The 20,960-nt window shown below is 43.5% G+C and overlaps 1 protein-coding gene across 1 annotated transcript in view; it reads left to right on the top strand.

Annotated features, from left to right (window-relative positions):
- LOC143038859 (mitochondrial inner membrane protease subunit 2) overlaps positions 1-17,156 on the top strand; it is a 40,986-nt gene extending 23,830 nt beyond the window's left edge. The window contains exons 2-5 of the mRNA XM_076208492.1: positions 8,037-8,115; positions 10,271-10,364; positions 10,461-10,724; positions 17,023-17,156. Of these exons, the coding sequence (XP_076064607.1) occupies positions 8,037-8,115; positions 10,271-10,364; positions 10,461-10,682 (395 nt within the window). The 3' untranslated portion in view covers positions 10,683-10,724; positions 17,023-17,156. The remainder of the gene's footprint in view (positions 1-8,036; positions 8,116-10,270; positions 10,365-10,460; positions 10,725-17,022) is intronic.
- The last annotated feature ends 3,804 nt before the right edge of the window (positions 17,157-20,960 follow it).

Below are 20,960 nucleotides of genomic sequence, written 5' to 3'. Positions count from 1 at the left end.
TCCAGGTTCCGACAGTGCGCGGATGCCCTGTAGGGCCTGCGCTCGTACTCTTTCCTGATCACAACTTCTTACTGGGAAGCTTTGTGACAACGAAGGTTGCAGGTATCGACAGCCATGGTGGTGGGGGCTTGAACTCTGGGTGTGGAGAGTCCCTACCCTTCTCAAGAAGAGTGCTGGTGAGCCTGAAGGAGTCCAGGAGCCCAGCCGCCTGTGACAGCCAGGTACCGGAGTGGATAAGAGTACCCACTCGTCCCAGAGCTGTCACAAGGCTCTGACTCAGTTCAGTTATTCTGGGGCTCTGGACTATCTTGGCAAGAAAGTCGACCTCCAGCCTTCTGACCCGTGATGTTAATGAAGCCTCCATCTGGAGGTTAACGATCTTAGTCCAAGGTTGAGCTCCCAGGATAATCCTTGCTGCGGCATTTTGGCAAGACTCCAGGTCTTCAAGCCTGGCAGTTGCCACATTTATGAGAGCTGGGGCAGCGTAGTCCACCAAGCTGTGGACTGCTTGCACATAAAACGTGCGAAGGACCTGATGCGTGGCACCAAGTGCCTTCCCCGTCATTGCTCTCATAACTGTAGTTCTTGCCTTCAGTCTCTCCTTGAGATAGGCTAGTTCCTTCCGAAAGGTGAGCCTCCCATCAATCCAGACCCCCCAGGTATTGAAACTGGTGAACCCAGTCCAGCCTAAGGTCCTGGATGGTGAGGTGCTCCCTCTCTTTCCAGAGTCTCAATGCCATGGCCTTCGATTTTGTAGGGGAGATCTTTAACCCTAACCTGCAACATTCTGTCGCTACAGCACTTAAACAGCGTTGAGCCCTGTTGAAGCACTACCGTTTCCCAGTAATTATGAGCGCAATGTCATCTGCATAACAGATGACCTTGCACCCATTGGGTAGAGGTAGTTCCAGAATGTTGGAGACGAGCACATTAAACAGAGTGGGGCTGAGGACCCCCCCCCCTGTGGAGTGCCATTCTCCAGCATTCTGGCCTCTGATATATGACCCTGAAAGCGTACTTTCGCAGACCGGTGACTGAGATAGTCAGCAATCCAAGAAAGCAGCTTGCCTTTTACGCCCTTGCGAGCAAGGGTGTCTAATATCACAAGTGGACTGGCCAGCTCAAACGCCTTTTCCAAATCCAAAAAGACCACGATGGACGGTGTGCCACTGACAGCATTGAGGAGTGTTGCTATACTGTTTGCTGTGCCAGTGCCCTTGCAGTAAGTATGGATATGCTCATGCATTGGGCCCAGTTTCCACAGCAGCCTGTTTAGCACCATCCTCTCCGTTGTCTTTCCCATGCAGCTTGTCAGGCTGATGGGGCGATAAGCACTAGGTTTCTTTGGCTTTGGAATTGGCGTTATGATTGCCGTCTTCCAGGCTGTTGGTAGCTTGCCAGTCCTCCAAGACGCGTTTATCACCCTTAGAAGTGTCTCGTCACCCGGTGGCCCAAGGTGGGTCAGCATGGAATAGGTGACGAGGTCCTCTCCAGGTGCCGTGTCTGAGCTGGTCCTGTGCGTGACCCGTAGCTCCTGAAGCGTAAAGCTAGCGTCAGAATCATCCGATTGACTCATCATGTCCTCAACACTGACCCCTCACTCCTTGGAGGTCCTGCAGTGTGTCTTGAACACACTGCGGGAGTGAGGTGCTGCTGGAGCGAGAGACAAACTCCTGCACCAGCGGCTGCGCCTCAGCATCAGGGGCATGATGAGTGCGTCGTGGTTGAGTCCTGCCAGTGGCTTTACGGAGCTTAGACCATAGCTCTGCTAGGGAGGTGCGAGCGTTAAAGCCCTCACACCATTCAAGAAATTTAGCTCTTCTGGCATCTGCAGCTATGACGTGAGCGTCATGAACTGCAGCGCGCAATTTGGCCAAATTGGTCTGAGTTCGGCGCCGTCGGAAGACACGCCGGAGCATGTTCACCCGATGGTTGGCCTCTCTCATCTCGGGGGTTTAATACCAGCTGTTCTTATGTACTCTGGGGGACTGGCGAGTCTTTGGGATGGCTCTGTTGGCAGCCTCCTGAATGGCTGCAGAAAAGTCAGTTTCTAACGTTTCCACGTCCTGTGGTGGAACGTAGGACGCTGCCCATTCTTCAACAGACCTCTCAAACACTGGCCAGTTTGCCAAAGCTGTCTTCCACCTGGGAACAGGTAATACAGCTGGTATGGGTGGTGCATCCCGTATGTGCACAGAGACACCGAAGTGATCGCTAGTGACAATAGGATGCACCTCCCAGGTTACCCTAGGGAGGAGAGTGGCCATCGCCAAGGTCAGATCAAGTCGTCCACCTTGTACGTGCGTCGGATTTCCATCATTCAACTACGCAATGTCAGGGCATTCATCTAATACGTAATTTAAGTGGCGCCCAGCGACATTGGGCCCATGGGGCGACATCAAAATATCATGATGAGCGTTGAAGTCCCCTCCTATGATGAGGAGCCTGTCCGCACCAAGACCACACACTTCTCCAAGGTCCAGTTCCGCTCCCTGGCCCCTGTATATGTTGTAGATGGAGTACATTTCATGGGCTCGATGGAGTCGAACCGCGAGAACTTCTACACCATCCCCACATGATACAGGGTCCGTGATCTCACTGCAGGGGATGGATGATTTGACTAAGATCATGCACCCCCTAGCAGTGAGCGAGCGAGGGAGGGAGAAGATGCGATATCCCGGAAATCGCACCTCGTCGCTCACCAATGTCTTCTGGAGAAGCATGATATCGTAATCATGCTCTTGCGCAAGCGCAAGGAGATACGAACTTTTGCTGCGGAACCCGTTTATGTTCCACTGTAGCAACCTTAAGTGATTATTGAACAGGGCGATCATCTTCCCTGTCAGTTTCCATTTCGGTCTCATCTTGTCCTCCCCGGTCAGAAGACAAGATGGGTTGCGTCTTTGTTACAGTGGGGACATTTTCCTCCTCATCAGAAGAGGAGTCTTCAAGTCTAAGTGCACATTGACGTTGGGGCCTAGCAGAAAGCACTTTCCTCGTCTTTGACATTGTTTTTGTTGCTTTCCCAATAGTGAAAGTGGGCGTGGCGGGCTTGGGGGAAGTGGAAGGGGAGGAGGCGGAGGATGAGGAGGTAGAGGGGGAGGGAGTCCTCTCCTTTCGCCTAGGGTTCCTCTTCTCTTTAAGGAGCTTGAGCACGTTCTTGACGGCCCTATCGATCATGACTAGCATCTTGTCTGGGTCGCTCTCCCCGAGGGTAGTAGCGACTGCAGAGACGACACCAGTCACAGTCAAGTCGATGTCATCCTCCCTGAGGGGGATGACATCAGACGGATACTGAGGTGGAGGGGGCTGCCGTTCCTGTGCTCGTGGGGTTGGTACCGAGGGCGTGGGTTTGGCTTTAGGTTTGGAGGCGGGCGTGGTTTTGGAAGTGGGTGCAGGTTTGGAGGTTGACGTGGGTTTGGGTGCGCTAACTTTCTTGGGAACTTGTTGTGTCTGTGTGGGGGCTGGGTTAAGTGACGAAAATTGCACCTGGTTGTTCAAATCAGGAGCGCTATGTGTAGGTGGTTGTGGTACTGTGGTGGGAGAGTGCTTCCTGCTGCCCCCATACAAATGTTTCTGGGGGGGCAGGTATGAAGTCCTGTCGCTTCTCAGTTCTCTCCTTTGAGGCAATGGCCTGTACTTTACGCACTGCGCATGAGGTGTTCCAGGCGTGGTGCTTCTTTCCACAATTGGGGCACTTTGCAACAGTCTCAGTGCCAGCCTTGAACTTGAGACAAGTCTCGGTGGCATGAGGTATGCTGCAAATGCCGCACTTGGGCTGCTTAGCAGTGCACCTCGCCTGGTGGTGACCATAGCGCTGACACCTGAAGCAACGAAGAGGATCTGGAATGTACGTTCGTACATCATACCTGCCATACCAACCCAAGTCGATCTTATTGAAGGGTTCGCCTTTAATAGTTATAAGTACCTGGCGAGTCGGCGTTTTGTCCCAGCGGCGCATTCTCGTGGCCGCGATTACCTGACTGTGGCGGGGTGTGGGTTTATGAACGGTGTCGCTTTAGTATGTGGCCTATCTTTTTGAAACTGGTTTAGTATGTGGCCGACCCTATTTGAATGTGTCCTACCTCAGGAAAAATTGAAAACAAACAACAATACTTAAAAAAATCATTTAAACCTAACCTAACATGACGTTGCACTTCATCACTGGCAGCAATTGTCAAATAAAATTCTCTAAGCAACATCTTCGAATGGGTAAGGTTAACTGAAAAGAAATATGAGAAATATAAACAAATTATTAGAATATAGCAACAAGTTTAAACTTGTAAGTTACACTTAAAAAAAAAATTAAAACGTAATGGTAAATTTTGAAAAACGTACCTCTGTTGAACAGTGATGACAAAGGAAACAGACGGAGAACTGTTATTACTAATTACAAGCTATATATACTGCAGAGTTGGGTGCGTTCCTCGGTCCGTTGAATAAGTAGGCCACATACTATACCAGAGAAAAAAAATTCGTAGACCACATACTAAGCCGGCACCTTATGAACGACCAGGAGTGCGCAGTATTCCTCCAAGACCCTCTACTTGAATCGTTTCTGGTCAGAGTGCAATTCACTCGACTCACTGAATTGGGTGCAGTTTATAAATGGTGCCAGAGAAGAAAGGGCAAAAGGCACAGATGGACAGATCTTAACAGAAGTGGCGGTAAGGGGAAGATGTGCGGAGTATTTTAGAGAGTGTTGAAAGTGGAGGAGGATAGGGAGGGATTTCTGGCAGCAGCGGGAGATGCTAATAAAATGACAGCTATTCAATTTTTTGTTTCATTTTCCCATTATTCTTGGCTGAGAAACTACACTAAAGTCATGAATATATGCCTTATACTTTACAAATAAACCACTGCATAATCTAGCTCTTAATTGAAAATAATCGATTACTAATCCATTATTGGTCACAAAAGTAATCAAAGTAATCGGCTACATTGATAATAATAATAATAATAATGAGATTTGACAATCCCTACTATTCTTTTCATATGCCCAAAATATCCCGTCATTCTTTGATCAACCTTATCTGCCAGCTCTCCAACCCCGCTCTCTGCGTCACGACCCTATTCCTCATTTTATTTACCCTTGTAACCTGCACCATATTTCTGTCCATGCAAAAAGGTAAAGTTATTGCTTCCATTGTGTTTTCGATTCTGATGCATGATAAGTCTACAGCATGGTGTTTTTAAAATAGTGTAGTATGTGTAGTTTTAATCTTGGACCTTACCCTGTCAGATATTTTTTATTGTGGGTTGTACTGTATGTGTGTTGTAACTGTAACTTTGAATGATCTGGATCCACAGTTTCAATTTATATGTATCATTACAAATTGACTAAATAAAGTATTCATCGTCATCATCATCATCATCATCAATCACCACCATCATCATCAATCACCACCATCATCATCAATCACCACCATCATCATCAATCACCACCATCATCATCAATCACCACCATCATCATCTGAAACAAGTTTAGGCTCTTCCTTTCTGCCTCCACCAGATTCCAAGTCTCAACCCCATGCAGCGCCGTGAGCACAATTTTACGGTCCTTTCATTATGTTCATCCCAAGATGCTTAATCCTCATGACACTTTTCACTCTTCCAGACATTTACTTGCTTCCCTTGCTCTGTAATTCACTTCCACCTCCTCTCTATACCCTGCTACATGTGACCTCAAGTATTTAAAGCTTTCCATTTCTGTAAGCCTCTCACCCTTTAAATTCGCCTCAAACCCACCCCTACTCTTACCCTTTGTACATCTCGCTTTACTTTTATCTACATTTACTTTTAGATACCTTTTGTCACAACTTTGGCGTTGTGACAAACGGCCTAGTGCTTCCCATTTTCTTTTGTCTCTTTTCAGCTCCTTCGGCTACCAATTTTCCTTCGCTCTATGGAAGCGCTGGAAGTCTTAAGGCCACCAGTAACTACTACTTGGTATTTTTGCTCCCTCTTCTCCCCAGCAACTGTTGCGATCTCTTTTCAGCCCCTTCGGCTACCACTTTTCCTTCGCTCTATGGAAGCGCTGGAAGTCTTAAGGCCACCAGTAACTAATTGGTATTTTTACTCCCTCTTCTCCCCAGCAACTGTTGCGATCTCTTTTCAGCTCCTTCGGCTACCAATTTTCCTTCGCTCTATGGAAGCGCTGGAAGTCTTAAGGCCACCAGTAACTACTACTTGGTATTTTTGCTCCCTCTTCTCCCCAGCAACTGTTGCGAGAGTTTAGCACTAATTGGTTGCAGTGCCTTATTGAGTCTAAGTATCTTCTATTTATTCAGGAAACTCCCACCCCCCCATCTTCCAAGAAATCTTCGTAGATTCATGATCGAAGTCATCACAGGCGTTATAATGTTAAAATTGAAACATCTCAACTTCTCAATTAGTTGAACTAATTCGTCATATCATGACTGATACATTTTACCTATGTATTACCATTTGATCTTATTTCTCATTGTTTTGGTTGGAGGGTCCGTTGCGCGCTTACCACTTCTTGTCTAGGCTAGTTTTAATTAGGCTAGTTAGGATCATGTGTCCCTTTCCCGTAACTAGTAACTACCTCACAAGACTATTAGAATTGCCTCAACTTCTGCCCAGACGTTGCGTCGCGTTCCTCGCAATTTAACGACTGGAAATGTGACCGCCGAAAAACAGCGTACTGTACCTCATGCTTGGTGCCGCTGGTATCACGTCGTGGCAGAAGGCACGCGACACTCCCATAGATCACGTCCTCTGAGGACCTCGCAACCTCGCCAGTGAACAAAATCACCACGAACATGAACAAAATTTTCTCGTCGTTGGCCATCGCCAATCACGTTATAGTGACTCGTTTTTAGTGTCCCTGAACTTACAGAAACAAGAAAATGTGCTTCATGATGTGCCCCGAAATCAGTATCTACAAGTTCAGTTGGGGGTAATTGCCAATCCCACTCCAGTGATTCAATACGTGGAACTTACGTGATCAGGAAAATTTACCTCTAGAACGGGATCTGCGCACGGAGAGATTGACGAAATCGGTGCTATCAACTAAGGACAGGTATGTTTCCCGCCGCCCCTATGCGACGCATGGACCCACGACTATCGAGAGCATCCTGTTCAACTGAGGGCATCCACTCATTTAAAGACATCACCAGTCAGTGCACTATTACAGGAGAGAACAGGAATAATCAGAGGTATCATTATATTTTAGCTAGTTCTTAGAGTGCGCAGGGCTAGCCAGGTAGGAAGTCTCTAACTAAATACGTATGTTGTATCTTGCCCAGTTAGCTGATAAATGAATAAATGTGAAATGGTTTTCATTATACATTTATTGAAGATAAGACTTGTTGAATATCAATTGTATGCCACTGATTGTAAAGATACCTTAAATCGTAATAAAATTAGTGTAGTAAGCTCTGTTTTATTAGCCCTAGGACTGTGATTTACACGAGTTTGCTCCCCACCTTTTGGAAAAAAAAAAAAAAAAAAAATCTCTGGCTTGAAGGGAACGTACGTGGTCCCGGCCGGCGTCTCAAATTTCCTGGACTTTGGCTCCCAACTGCAGTTATCTCCATTCACCAATTCCTCAATGTATGAGAATTCTCATGCCCCTCAACCACCCCCTTCTCCTTTCACTGTTCAGGGATTTCGGGACACCTTTAACAAATCGCGTATTCTCCGCAACTTCTAAATTTTCTGGAAAATTATCTCCAGATTGTCCTTATACACGGTATTTTTGTACATCTTTGTTGTTATCCACATTTACTTTCTGCTACCTCCTTTCATGAATCCCACATACTCCGCCACTTCTAAATTTTCTTGAAAATTATCTCCAGATTGTCCTTACACACGGTATTTTTTGTACATCTTTGTTTTTATCCACATTTACTTTCTGCTACCTCCTTTCATAGAACCCACATACTCCGCCATTCTAAATTTTCTGAAAACTTATCTCCAGACTGTCCCTATACACATTTTTGTGGACAGCATACGTAACCAAACATTTCAACCGCATAATATTCATATTCTAAGATGGTGCATTATTGCAGATAATGGATTGGATTTTGTGGACAAACACACTGGCATCCTCTGTGGAGGTATTGAAGCTTATGCAGCACTTTTTAAGAGGTATGTATAAAACCTCTGTTAAATCTAAGTGTGAACGAGATGTACGTTCATGTTAATGGGTATTGTGCGAAAGTAACCATGTGGCTATTGGAATACCGACATTTAGAGATTTTTTTTTTTTTTTTTTTTTTTTTTAAGTGTTAACTTCAACTTGATTGATCAGCATAATGCATTTGTTAGATTTCTCAGATAGCCTAATCTGGGACATAAGAAACAACAAATATAATTTTTATTCTTTTTTTAATCACAAAAATAAATAAACAAACAAATAAATAAATAAATGTCTACATTCAGTCCATTCCAGAATTTGTGCACTGATGAAAGTTTAGTGCAGTGCCGTGGTATGAGACAGATTAATACTAAAGTTATTTGTTGTACGTAACTGCAAAACAGGCAATCGACATCATCCTGTAAACTATGACCACATAACTTTCGTTTGTGTCCGATTGAATGGGTACGCTAGCTCCGCTCTGTTTAAATTTCTTGGGCAACAGTCACAACAATATGGTAGCCTATGCAGTACGTGTAAACTTAATGGGTGAGGCAAGACTCGCATTCTACCAAGAGGTGATAGACTGATATTGTTGCCTTGGCTTTGTGTACCCTTATCCTCTTCGAGCATAACTATAATGCCCCCCGTCTCTCTCTATTTATCTACCTCTAAACACAGGAGAGAACCAAAATATAAGGAACTGTTTGGAGGTGAAGTTGTAGTGAATATATAGAACGTCAACCCTCTACATCCAATTCTCTACCTTCTATCAACTCTGTAGTGAATACATTATATTCACTAAATCAAGTATAGAAACCGTCATCGTGAATCGACTAACAACCTTCAGTGGTGACCCTACGAAATGACTAATATGGGCTAGAAGAAGTCAGTAGCAAAAGTAGGTTTCCATCTTCTGACGCCTGTGCTAGACCGACGCAGCCATCGAACGCGGACCACGCATACGCCATAGATCGCCATTTATCGGGTTGTAGGGTCACCAATGTTAGCTCCCGCCCCAGGGTCGCCAATGTAGGTCTTCTCCGGCGTCGCCTGTGTGAAGTAAGCTAAGCGTCCAGCCTGAAACGAGTGGCAATGAGAGGAAGGCATGGGTACAGGAATTACGTATGATGGCCACACCTTTACAAGTTACATATTTTTTGCTTTTTTTTTTCAAAGCTCTACCTAGTAATGTAAGTCCACTAGTAATGTACTATGTCAATACCTCAGTGGATGAGTTGACCCGAGTGGCAGATACCTTGTTAGAATATTCTGTATTTAATCCCCTTATACATGTAGGTTGAATAATGCAAATGATAGTAATGTTTCACATAACAAATTGTAATGTTTCTCATAGAGGTTCAGACAATGGTAACAACCAAAGATTCAACACACGTGCACAACAATTCTTACATGCAACAGATTACTCACACTCCTCTCTATGCATTGGTATCCGTGCTTTCAACTTAAAATAATGCCCTCATATACATAGATATCACCTATATTACAGCAAGAATGCCAAAAATTGCAAGAGTTGGTGTTTGCTTTCATCCCCTTACCATAAAGGTTAACTAAGAAGGTTTTGGCTTTCTTTATTGTTTATTTCATGTACAAAAATATAACTCAGAAGTTAAAACACTAAAAGGCACGTGTCTAGCACTTTATAGTGTTGATTTGATCCAAATAGCAGTAGACTTCAGAAAGTTAAATATGCTAACTATACCAGATAGACACCCTATCCCTTTATTACAAGAAATATTCCACTCCGTTGGTGAAAACGTAGTGTTCACGACCTTAGACCTTATGTCGGGATATTTCCAGATCCCCTTTGCTCCAGACTCTAGACCTCTGACAGCCTTTAGCATACCCACAGGTCATTATCACTTCATATAACTCAGCATGGGTCTCATTTCAGCTCCTTCAGTGTTCACTGCACACAGTACTTGCAGGTCTCATAGGTCCACAGTCAACCCTCTACCTCCAACTCTCTACCTTCAATCTTCTCACCTCTGTATCAACTCTGTAGTGAATACATTATATTCAATATATCAAGTCTGGAAACCCCCATCGTGTATCGACTAACAACCTTCAAAGGTAACAGGGATCTGAGGAAATTGCTATTCTAATGGCCAATAGTTCATGTATGTAATTTGTTTGCCTTTATAGGTGTGGCGTAAAGGAACGTGATGAGTTGGAACAAGAGATTGGAAAATTGTCTCCGGAAGTTTGCAACGCTGCCACTAAACTTTTGGAAATTGAAGTAAGAAGACTTACTTTATAATCACATTATTTCAAGCACAAGAAATAGATACTGCTATCTTATGCAGTAGTCTTATTTATTCTTATTGTTACATAGGATGAATGGAATGCTTTCCTCCAAGAGGTTGACCTTCATGTTGCCAATTCATCGACTGTGCAACTCTCCAAGGGTGACTCGATGCCAAATGTTAGCTTGGAAATGGTGAAGACAGGTACTCTTGGTGATGCAAGTAAAGAGACAACGGAAATGACAACATTGCAGGCGGTATCAGCTGGAAGCAAACGCACTTTGGTCGTCCTCAATCGCCACTTTGCTTGACTGCCATGACGAATTCACGTTGCACAGCTTGCAGAGAAACAGGTGAAAAATTCTCATGTGATTGCTACAACTTTCCTTTTTTTTTTTTTTATAAGATGAATAATTATTAGAATAATTCTTAATTTTGATAAAAATATTCAATATATATATATATATATATATATATATATATATATAGATATATATGCATACATACATATACCAAAGCCTTTTTTCCCCTTGCAAGGGAGGTAGCCAAAATACAAAGGCATAAAATCCACTCCCACCCATTCCATCTCCCTCCCTCTTATTTTCACTCCTCCTGGATGATTTATCATCCCTGCATCTTGCCCACTGCCCTGGGTCAGAAGCAGTGTTGCAAGACACAGCACATCCACAGCAAGGCCGCTTCATTTAATCAGCAAACCCCCCTCTCCATCCCCTCATGCAGAAAAAGAGAAGGCAGGGAGAAATCCCTTTGGACTGCGTCAATTTATTTTTCACACATACTCCCCCCACCCCCACCCACTCCATATCGTGCATCACAGCATCATCCATACACAACAATTCTCCATTCACTCCTATCTTCTGTCTTCTCCTGTCCTTCTTCAACAGACATTCCCTTCTTTCCCAATGCCCTTTTACCCCATCCATCTCATCCATGGTCACCCCCTCATGTTCACTCCTTCCACCTCTGCTTTCCACACTTGTTTTACTAATCTTTCTTCACTCATTCTTTCCATGTGTCCAAACCATCCCAATACTCTTTCATCAACCCTATCTCCCAACTTCCTTTCCACCCAGTTCTCCTCACCTCCTCGTTTCTCAATCTATCCAGCCAAATTATCCCTATTACATTTCTGAGGCACCTCATCTCAAACACATTTAAACCCCTCCACTCTTATGTTCCATGTTCCAAGTGGATCAAAAGCTTTAACAATGGTGATGCAAACAGGGTCATCATATTAAAACAACAGGGCAGGACTCGCAGTAATGGTTTTAAACTGGACAAATTTAGATTTAAGAAGGAAATAGGCAAGAATTGGTTTACTAATAGGGTGGTCGATGAATGGAATAGACTTAGTAACCATGTATTAAGCGCTGAAACTATCAGTTGTTTTAAGAAACGATTAGACAACTTTATGGATGGGGTTGACAGGTGGTGATGGATACGGAGCTGCCTTGTGTAGGCCTTATGGTCTCTTGCAGTCTCCTTCATTCTTATGTGCTGTTGGACAAGGTGCAGGGATGACCCCTCATTCAGGAGGTGCTCAGATGGGAGGGAGGGTGGAGGGGTGTGGAGTGTATTCAGGGATGGAATGGGTGGGAATGATTTTATACCTTTTTCTTTTTGGCTACCCCCCTTGTAAGGGGGAAGAAGCCTTGGTATATGTATGTGTATATATATATATATATATATATATATATATATATATATATATATATATATATATATATATATATATATATATATATATGCTGGTACATTGTGACAAGTTGATGAAGGTGGAAAAAAAAATCACGGGTCTAGTTCCTCTGAAGAAGCATAGAGCGAAACCGGTCAGGAATAAACTCAGGAACCCGGAACTAGACCCGTGACTTCTTTTTCCACCTTCATCATATATGTATATAATATATATATATAATATAGACATATATATATATGTATATATATATGTGTATATATATGTATATATCTATATATGTATATATCTATATATATATATATATCTATATATATATATCTATATATAATATATATGTATATATATGTATCTATATATATAATATGTATCTATATATATATAATATGGGATGGGTGAGACAACAAATGAATTTTGGATAGATGTGGAATAGGTATAGGGTGTGTGTTTTGACTTGGTCGCCCTCTTGATAGTAGGGTTTTTTATGTATGTATTTACCTAATTGTAATTTACAGGAAAGGAGAAACGCTCATTGAATCCCATCTCAATTCTCTAATTTTCTATCATACCTAGCCTTAAATCCATGTACAGTCCCAACTTAATACAGTGGTACCTCTATTTACGCATGCCCTTAAGTACGCGAAATTCTATTAACACGGTCAAAATATGGGGAAATCTTGTTGCTATTTACGCGGGCACATTGGTGTCCATTACTGCGCAGGAAATCAAATCCCGCGCCGCCATCTTGCTGACGTCACCATTCACGCGCTGTGTTGTGTCTCCTCCCGCCATCTTTGTTGTGTGCACGATTGGTCCTTCTTTCGGCGCCTACCCCTTGGTATTGTACTGTTTGTGCCTTTAAAATGCCTCCAAAACAGGTGAGAAGTCCTACTGAACCTAGTGCTCGTAAGAAAATCCCAGCGCCGTCAGCCTCTGCCGGAGTGGACTCCCAGCGCCGCCGCCGCCGCTGCCATCGTGGAACACCCCTGGCGCCGCAGTACCAACCGCCAACGTGGACCACCCCTGCCGCAGTCGACGTGGACCACCCCGTCGCCGCTGCCGACGTGGACCACTCCTGCCGCCGCCGTCTGCCGACGTGAACTTGACCTGCCGCAGTCGACGTGGACCACCCCTGCCGCCGCAGCCCTAGCCGCCATCTGCCGACGTGGACCACTCCTGCCGCCGCCGCCCCAGCCGCAGCCGTCGTGAACCTGCCCTGCCGCTGCCGCAGTCGACGTGGACCACCCCTGCCGCCCCAGCCGTCGCCGCTACCGACGTGGACCACCCCTGCCGCCGCAGCCCCAGACGTCGCCGCTGCCGACGTGGACCACCCCTGCCGCCGCTGCCGACGTGGACCACCCCTACCGCCGCCGCCCCAGCCGCAGCCGTCATGAACCTCCGCTGCCGCAGTCGACGTGGACCACCCCTGCCGCCCCAGCCGCCGCCGCCGCAGACCCGATGCCCTAACCATCATGGACCAGCCTGTTCCTACCTCAGCGGACGTGGTCCTACCTCAGCGGACTTGGTTCCTATGCAAGTACCACCCACGGACACTGCCGTCAACTGCACTCCTATTCCTCGGACCTCCAAGATTGTCTCGTTTCACCAGTCACTCGGGGGGGAGTAATGTGGCAACGCGCCACTTCTGCAGTGTCCCCTTAACGCATATAACATCTTTGTAAATAAAATTATCAATCGTGGTCAAGCTATTATGTGTCCGTGGTAAATAAATTGTGTATTGTAAATGTAATTGTCACATGCAGGGATGACCCTTATATTGTAAATATATGTAACATATTTGCATACTTGTACAAAACATTTAAATATTCATTGTATATCATTTATGTGATGGCGGACGAGAATGTCAATAATAAGTCCAGAAGAGATATAAAATGTCATTGTTCCTTCTCGGACGATACCCACTTACCATTGTTGGACGAGGTGGAAAAGTTATTGCTTGTGTGGATACACGAGAAGCAGCGTAAGAGTGACAGCTTGAGTGAGGAAATTATCTATTCAAGGGCTCGCCAAGTGTATGCCGACTTGCAGCGGCAACAGGCTGGTACCAGTGGCCAGCTTACACCACCTTCAGTGCCCTTTATAGCCAGCAGGGAGTGGTTTGAGAAGTTTCGGCAGCGTACGGGCATCCACGGAGTGACATGGCATGGTGAGGCGGCAAGCGCGGACACGGACGCAGCTGAGGCGTTTGTCAAGGAGTTTGAGGAGCTGGTGCGTCGTGAGGGTTACCTGCCACAGCAGGTATTTAATTGTGATGAAACAGGGCTCTTTTGGAAGAGGATGCCTAACAGCACCTACATTACTGCTGAGGAGAAAGCTTTGCCGGGGTATAAGCCTATGAAAGACAGGCTTACAGTGATGTGCGAGCGGCGACTGCAAGATCACGCCATTTGTAGTGTAGCATTCGGAGACGCCACGAGTATTCAAGAGGGGCAACGTCCTGAAGAACAGACTTCCAGTGATGTGGCGTTCCAACCCGAAGGCGTGGGCAACCCGACAGCTGTGCCAGGAGTGGCTCGAAGGGGCATGCGGCCCTGAGATCAAGAAGTTTCTGCAGGGGAATGGACTGCCACTGAAGTGCCTCCTGCTGCTGGATAACGCCCCAGCACATCCCCTCGACATGCAGGCACATCTTCCCCACGACCTGGATTTCATCACAATTAAATTCCTGCCTCCGAACACCACTTACATTCTGCAACCGATGGATCAGCAGGTCATTTCTAATTTCAAGAAGCTGTACACGCGTGCTCTGTTTGAACGCTACTTCAACGCTACCACCTACACAGACCTAACCCTGCGATAATTTTGGAAGTCCCACTTCAACATCTTGCACTGTGTCAAGATGATTAGCAACAGCTGGGAGCAGGTTACCATCAGGATTCTACAGGCAGCGTGGAAGAAACTCTGGCCATCATTTGACAGGGAGCGGGACTTCGAGGGTTTTGAGCCTGCTGAGCGGTCCATCGGTCATCTCGGACATCGTTGCGCTAGAGAGAGACCTAGGCCTGGAGATGGAGGAAGGGGGTGTCGAGGAGTTAGTAGGGGAGCACGAGGATGAACTGACCACCGAGGAGCTGAAGAAGCTGGATCAGGAGCAGGGCGCCGAACTGGCCCTGGAACAGAAGAGGTTGAGGGAGACGACGATCGTGTTCAGGGCCCCACCACCGAGGTGAAGGAGGCCTGTGTAATGTGAAGGAAACTCTACGATTTCGTGAAGGTCACGCATCCGGACCAGACGCTAGTGAGCCGTGTTGCAGGCCAGTTCAATGAACTGGTCATGCCTTACTACCACCAAATCCTGCACACACGGCGCCGGCAAGCAACCATCACAGAGTTCTTCCAGCCTCGTACCAAACGACAGCGCCCTGATGAGGTTGCCGCTCCAGCTGAAGGAGCACCTCCTCCTTCAGAGGGGGGCCAGTAAGCCCCCATCACTCCACCACCTCACTCTCATCCCCCTACGCCAGCTGCAAGCCTTACCATTGGTAGATACAAAGATTGCTTTTTTCATTATATTTTTTTACCTTGTAAGTGGTCTTTAACATTGATTTTTGGCATTAATGTTGCAGGAACATCATAATCATACCTATTTATGTCCGTTTGGTGACAGGCTTCATCATATCAGAGGGAAAAAACTTTTTCGAGGTCGGGAACAGATTAATTGAATTAACATTGATTTCAATGGGAAATGGCGTTTCCATTACGCGAATTTCTATTTACGCGGAGGCGTACAGAACGGATTAATCGCGTAGAGGTACCACTGTATATATCTTTGATTTCCAATTATCATATTTAGATTTGAACTCCAACATTCTTTGAGATTGGGCTATATCACCTATGCTATTCCAAGTATTTATGTATCTATATGGAAAACTGTATTCATATACTTTAGACATGTGGTATTTTTTAATTTGCTCCCATGACTTCTTTGATCAGATCTCTTCTGTCAATGAAATCTATCCCCTTTAGTGACCTGAATACTGTAATCATATCACCCTTTCTCTTTAGTCTTTCAAAGTTGGTATACCCAGTACTTTTAATTTGTCTTCATATGGTTTATCTGCCAGCCTGGGGATCAGTTTGGTCGCTGCTATTTGTATTCTCTAAATCTTGCTGTTATCTGTGTGGGGACCATACTAATGATGCATATTCCAATCTTGGATGGATCAGGGTTTCGATGAGTTTTCTCATCATCTCTTCATCCATTTAATGAAATACGACTTTAATCTTCTGCAGTAGTCTGTATGTCTCTACCACAATCCAGCTGATATGTTTGTCAGGTGACAGGTTGTCTTTTATCAAGACTCCCAGATCTTGCTCCCCTTTTGCTTTTGTGATGGGTTCACTTCCCAAAGAATAGTTTAATGATGGTCTGCCACTATTACCCGTTTCAAGTACATGACATTTTTTGGTATTGAACATCATTTCCCATTCTTGACTCCATACAAAGATAATATATGTGCATCTGTTTACCCACCTGTTTTTTCTGACTTTGTTTAGTTGTTGTGGCTCTTCTTCCTCTTGCTCTTTTTTATGGTGGTCATCACTCCAATGTATATTTTTCAGGCTTGCTATATGGTCACTGCGATTTCTTCCACTGCTCTGTGGATGGAAATTGGGTTATAACAGAGGTCTTCAAATTATTTTCTGTTTTCCCGTGTATTATTGATTTTTCACTTATTTGTAGTTCGTGTTTTCTTGTATGAAGTCTTTTTTTCCCTCAAATTCTGTTTGAAATTAAGGAGTGTAGCCAGAGGGGCTAATGTGACTGAAAAATATGACATGAAGACATCCAAACTATAAAAAACTAAATATGTACAGGTATGTACACGCAAAGACAAATAAACATGCATGTGCATGCAAATGTGTATAATTAATCTGGTTTATTTTCTCTTTTATGTTCTTGGTGCCCTCTATAGAAAGAGCTGCAAGGTGCAGGGTGCAACGTGATAGTGGTAACCTTTGGTTGTACTAAAGGAGCAAGACTGTGGCTGCAGGACACACAGTGTCCCTTTCCTCTGCTACAGGATCAACAGCGAAATCTCTACAATGCTCTTGGCCTTAAGAGGTTGGTCATCCTCTGTTAGTTCACGCATCACCATTTACATATACAAAATTAACCTCTGAAGTTGAACTGTGATGGTAAAGGAAACTCAAATATACGAGTTACTCAAATTCCTGAAACTTTGCTACAAATTAGTTTCATCAGGAAATTAAATAACTCTTATTTGTCTAAATTTCTTTTTTGCCACAAAAGTCCAACTTATCCAAATGAAAAGCATCAATTCACCCCAACAAAGCTGATTTTTTTTCCCTTTGTGTGAATCGAAGTTGATGTGAATACTAGAAAGTGTTTATTATATTAGGCTGGTCTATCATGATTGCATAAGCTTGTGAGTATGCCCCCTATCTTTTTGTAGCATATTCTTCCATAATACATTAATTATTAACTCTGTTGCCACCATCACTTTCAGTTCCTTTCTCTTCCTTAATTACTGGTTTTAATTCTGTTAAGTGTTCTTTCTATGATATTCTATTTCTTCATTCACTTTCAACTTTCTTCACTTTCTTTTCATCATTGTATAATTCTAAGTGACTCCTCTGTAGGTCTCATGCCTGCTTAGTCAAGTACCACTTAATATAAGTTGTTCCTAGGATATTTAAAACTGTTTAATCATTTTCTTCAGTTTCTTCACTACTTCTACAACTACATCAGAGGACTCCCACCTGGGATCCTTAATTCACTCACCAAGCCATGTTTGCTCCGATGTCACTACTTAATTCATCCAATAACTTTGACCGTTACAAATAAGTGTCATTCCTTAAGGGCGTGACTTTTCCTCCGTGTACCAATAACACAATGTAACACATGTTTTGTTTATTTGTATTTTTTCATGTTTATATATGTATTTCGTGTCACTGAATCCAAATATCACATTAGTTTTGACGTAACATCAATATTTCTTTATTTATTCTTGATTTTATATTTTATTGTTATATACGCAACCTTTCTCTACAGTAGTTAATTGATTCAATCTACTTTAGCATTCTAAGGATAATTATACAACATCTAGTATTTTTTTCATAATATGAAGTGTATTTAAGAGCTACAATATTAGTAAGAACAAAATAAACAACACAACTTTGCACTGCAAGTGTTTTGATGACTCTTCTCATGATTAGAAGTGCTTTGACGATCGAGATTTTCTAGAATGCATGCTTTCGTCTTTTCTGACTAGTGACCATATGTAATCTCCCATCATAGCAGTATTCCATCGTCCTTGATATCTTCTTTCCATAGTTGCAATATCCTGATGAAATCTCTCGCCATGCTCCTCACTGACAGCCCCCAAGTTTTCGGGGAAGAAATCTAGGTGAGAATGCAAGAAATGTATCTTCAAGGACATACGACAACCAAGTTTCCTGAAGTTCTCAATAAGCTTTGCCACTATTTGTTTATAATTAGGGTCCTTGTGATTTCCTAGGAATCCACGAACTACATCACGAAATGAACACCAAGCTTCTCTTTCAACTTTCGTCATCGCTCTTTCCAGTTTCTCCGACTTCAACATTTTGTTTACCTGGGGTCCAACAAATATACCACCCTTGAGCTTAGCCTCAGATAGCTTGGAAAATATAAGACAATTTTCTTGGAAAGTTTCGCCTCCAAAATCCAAAGCCTTCACAAACTGTTTAATTAACCCTAGCTTGATATGAAGTGGGGGTAATAAAACTTTTTTCGAATCTACTAGAGGCTGTCTGAGAACATTTAACATTCCTGGCTGCAGTTCAACTCTTGGGGGCCAATGAACTTTATTATAATGATCATCATCAGCCCTGCTGTCCCATAAACAAAGAAAACAGGAATACTTTGTGTATCCCCCTTGTAAGCCAAGCAAAAAGGCTAGCATCTTGAAATCACCACAAACATCCCATTTGAATTCAGCATAATTGATTTTTTCAAGAAGCTGTTTGACATGATAGTTTTCTTTCTTCTGTACTGAGTGTGCAAGAGGCAAAGATGGGTTTTTATTTCCATTGTGGAGCAATACTGCTTTGAGACTTCGTGTTGAGCTATCTATGAACAGTCGCCATTCTGCAGGATCATGTTCGAGTCCAAGGGCTGTAAACAAACCAGTAACATCCTTACAATAACACATATCATCACTAAAGTCATAGTAAATTTTAAATTCTTCATGTCGTTTCCGGTACACAGATGTCCTGCAGTCTTCTCCTAGTAGATTCCATTCTTTCATCCTTGATGTAAGAAGCTCAGCTCCTGACTTAGTAAGACCTAAGTCTCTGATTAAGTCATCTAGCTCACTCTGACTTGGAAAGTGAGGCTCCGAAGTCGTTCTTGGTGCGAAATCTTCGTCTCCCATTTCATGGCTGCTGCTACCTGCTGACCCTTCAGATGAAATTTCCATTGCATCTTCCATCTGGAAAGAAATAACTAAATATAGCAACTTCAACAAAGACGAATAGCATTAGTATTCCATATATCTTTAGGAAAGTGAATGTATATTAAGTACTTAATATTGAAGTTAATTAAAAGTAAAGAGAGTATGATAAAAATAAACTTGCATTTTCTGGTGGTTGTGGTACTGGTAAGCTATCATCATGTGGGACAGGTGCTCTAGATGATGGTATGTCTGGATACTGCAGAGCTTGTCTTCCTTTCACTTTCCTGTACTTCGCCACATCAATCATACAAAAGTAGCAGTCGTCGTGATGGTTCTTCGGCTCTCTCCATATTCTAGGAATGGCAAAAGGCATTGCCCTTCCTGTACCTCTCAGCCATCCTTCTAGGGTAGATCGGCAGCTTCCACATATCACATGAGGTGCCCATGGCTTGTCCTGGTCACCCATGGGCATTCCGAAATAGAGTCTGTACGCTATCCACACTTTAGCACCTCTCACGATCTTATGTAGTACTTGTTTTTTCCCAATATAATAACCACACACATAGCAAAATGTATCAGGAGAATCTTCACATCCTCTAGTAGCCATCTTAACAGGTAAATAGTTCAGTCATTGATCTGAAAGAGAAAATTAGATAAACATTTAGTAGCAGACCACATAACAATTCCAAAATATACATGGTAACATTGAAATTATATGTATTTCTATAACGGTCGATGATACAGAAAAAATAATTGCATATTTGAAATCAGCAGGAAAAATGGAATAATAAACTCTAAAAAAAATACAATAAACAAAACTTTTGAAGAAAAAAAAATGTTACGTTGTGTAATTTCTCTCCACCCTCTTCTCCAATCAGAAAGACTGTTACACTGTCTCAAGCAATACTGCTTACACAAGCAATCTTGGTCACGAAGCGAAGTGGCTTAGTGTTAACATTTCGTCACATCAGCACCAATATCGATACCCTAGCTTGTTTTTACAACTTTAGGCGTTGAGCGAGATTATGCAACTCTGCAACTCCGACGCGACCATTGTTTTCAAAACATCTAAGTCGTAAAAATGAATTTCTCGACACCTACCTCTCTATCTACCTATTTGTCTATCTTAATCTACCAGCCTCTTACATTAATGAATTAGACAAGAGCCCCAAAATCTTAGGTCTCACTTTTGATGTGTCCAAAGTCAATGGGGTCGATTGAGAGTGATTAATAATAACTGAATCTACCAGCCTCTTACATTAATGAATTAGACAAGAGCCCCAAAATCTTAGGTCTCACTTTTGATGTGTCCAAAGTCAATGGGGTCGATTGAGAGTGATTAATAATAACTGATAGGTCCTTAGCTTCTCTTTACTATGACCATGTGGTCGGGCTCTCAAATATAAACACCACATGGTCTCAGACGACCATGACAACAAGCTTACCCAGTCGTA

Source organism: Oratosquilla oratoria, chromosome 25 (assembly GCF_046742065.1).
Source record: "Oratosquilla oratoria isolate Oo_2021 chromosome 25, ASM4674206v1, whole genome shotgun sequence".
NCBI classification, from domain to species: Eukaryota; Metazoa; Arthropoda; class Malacostraca; order Stomatopoda; family Squillidae; genus Oratosquilla; species Oratosquilla oratoria.
Note: the sequence above shows the minus strand (reverse complement) of the source record. Positions and strands in the feature narration are given on the sequence as shown.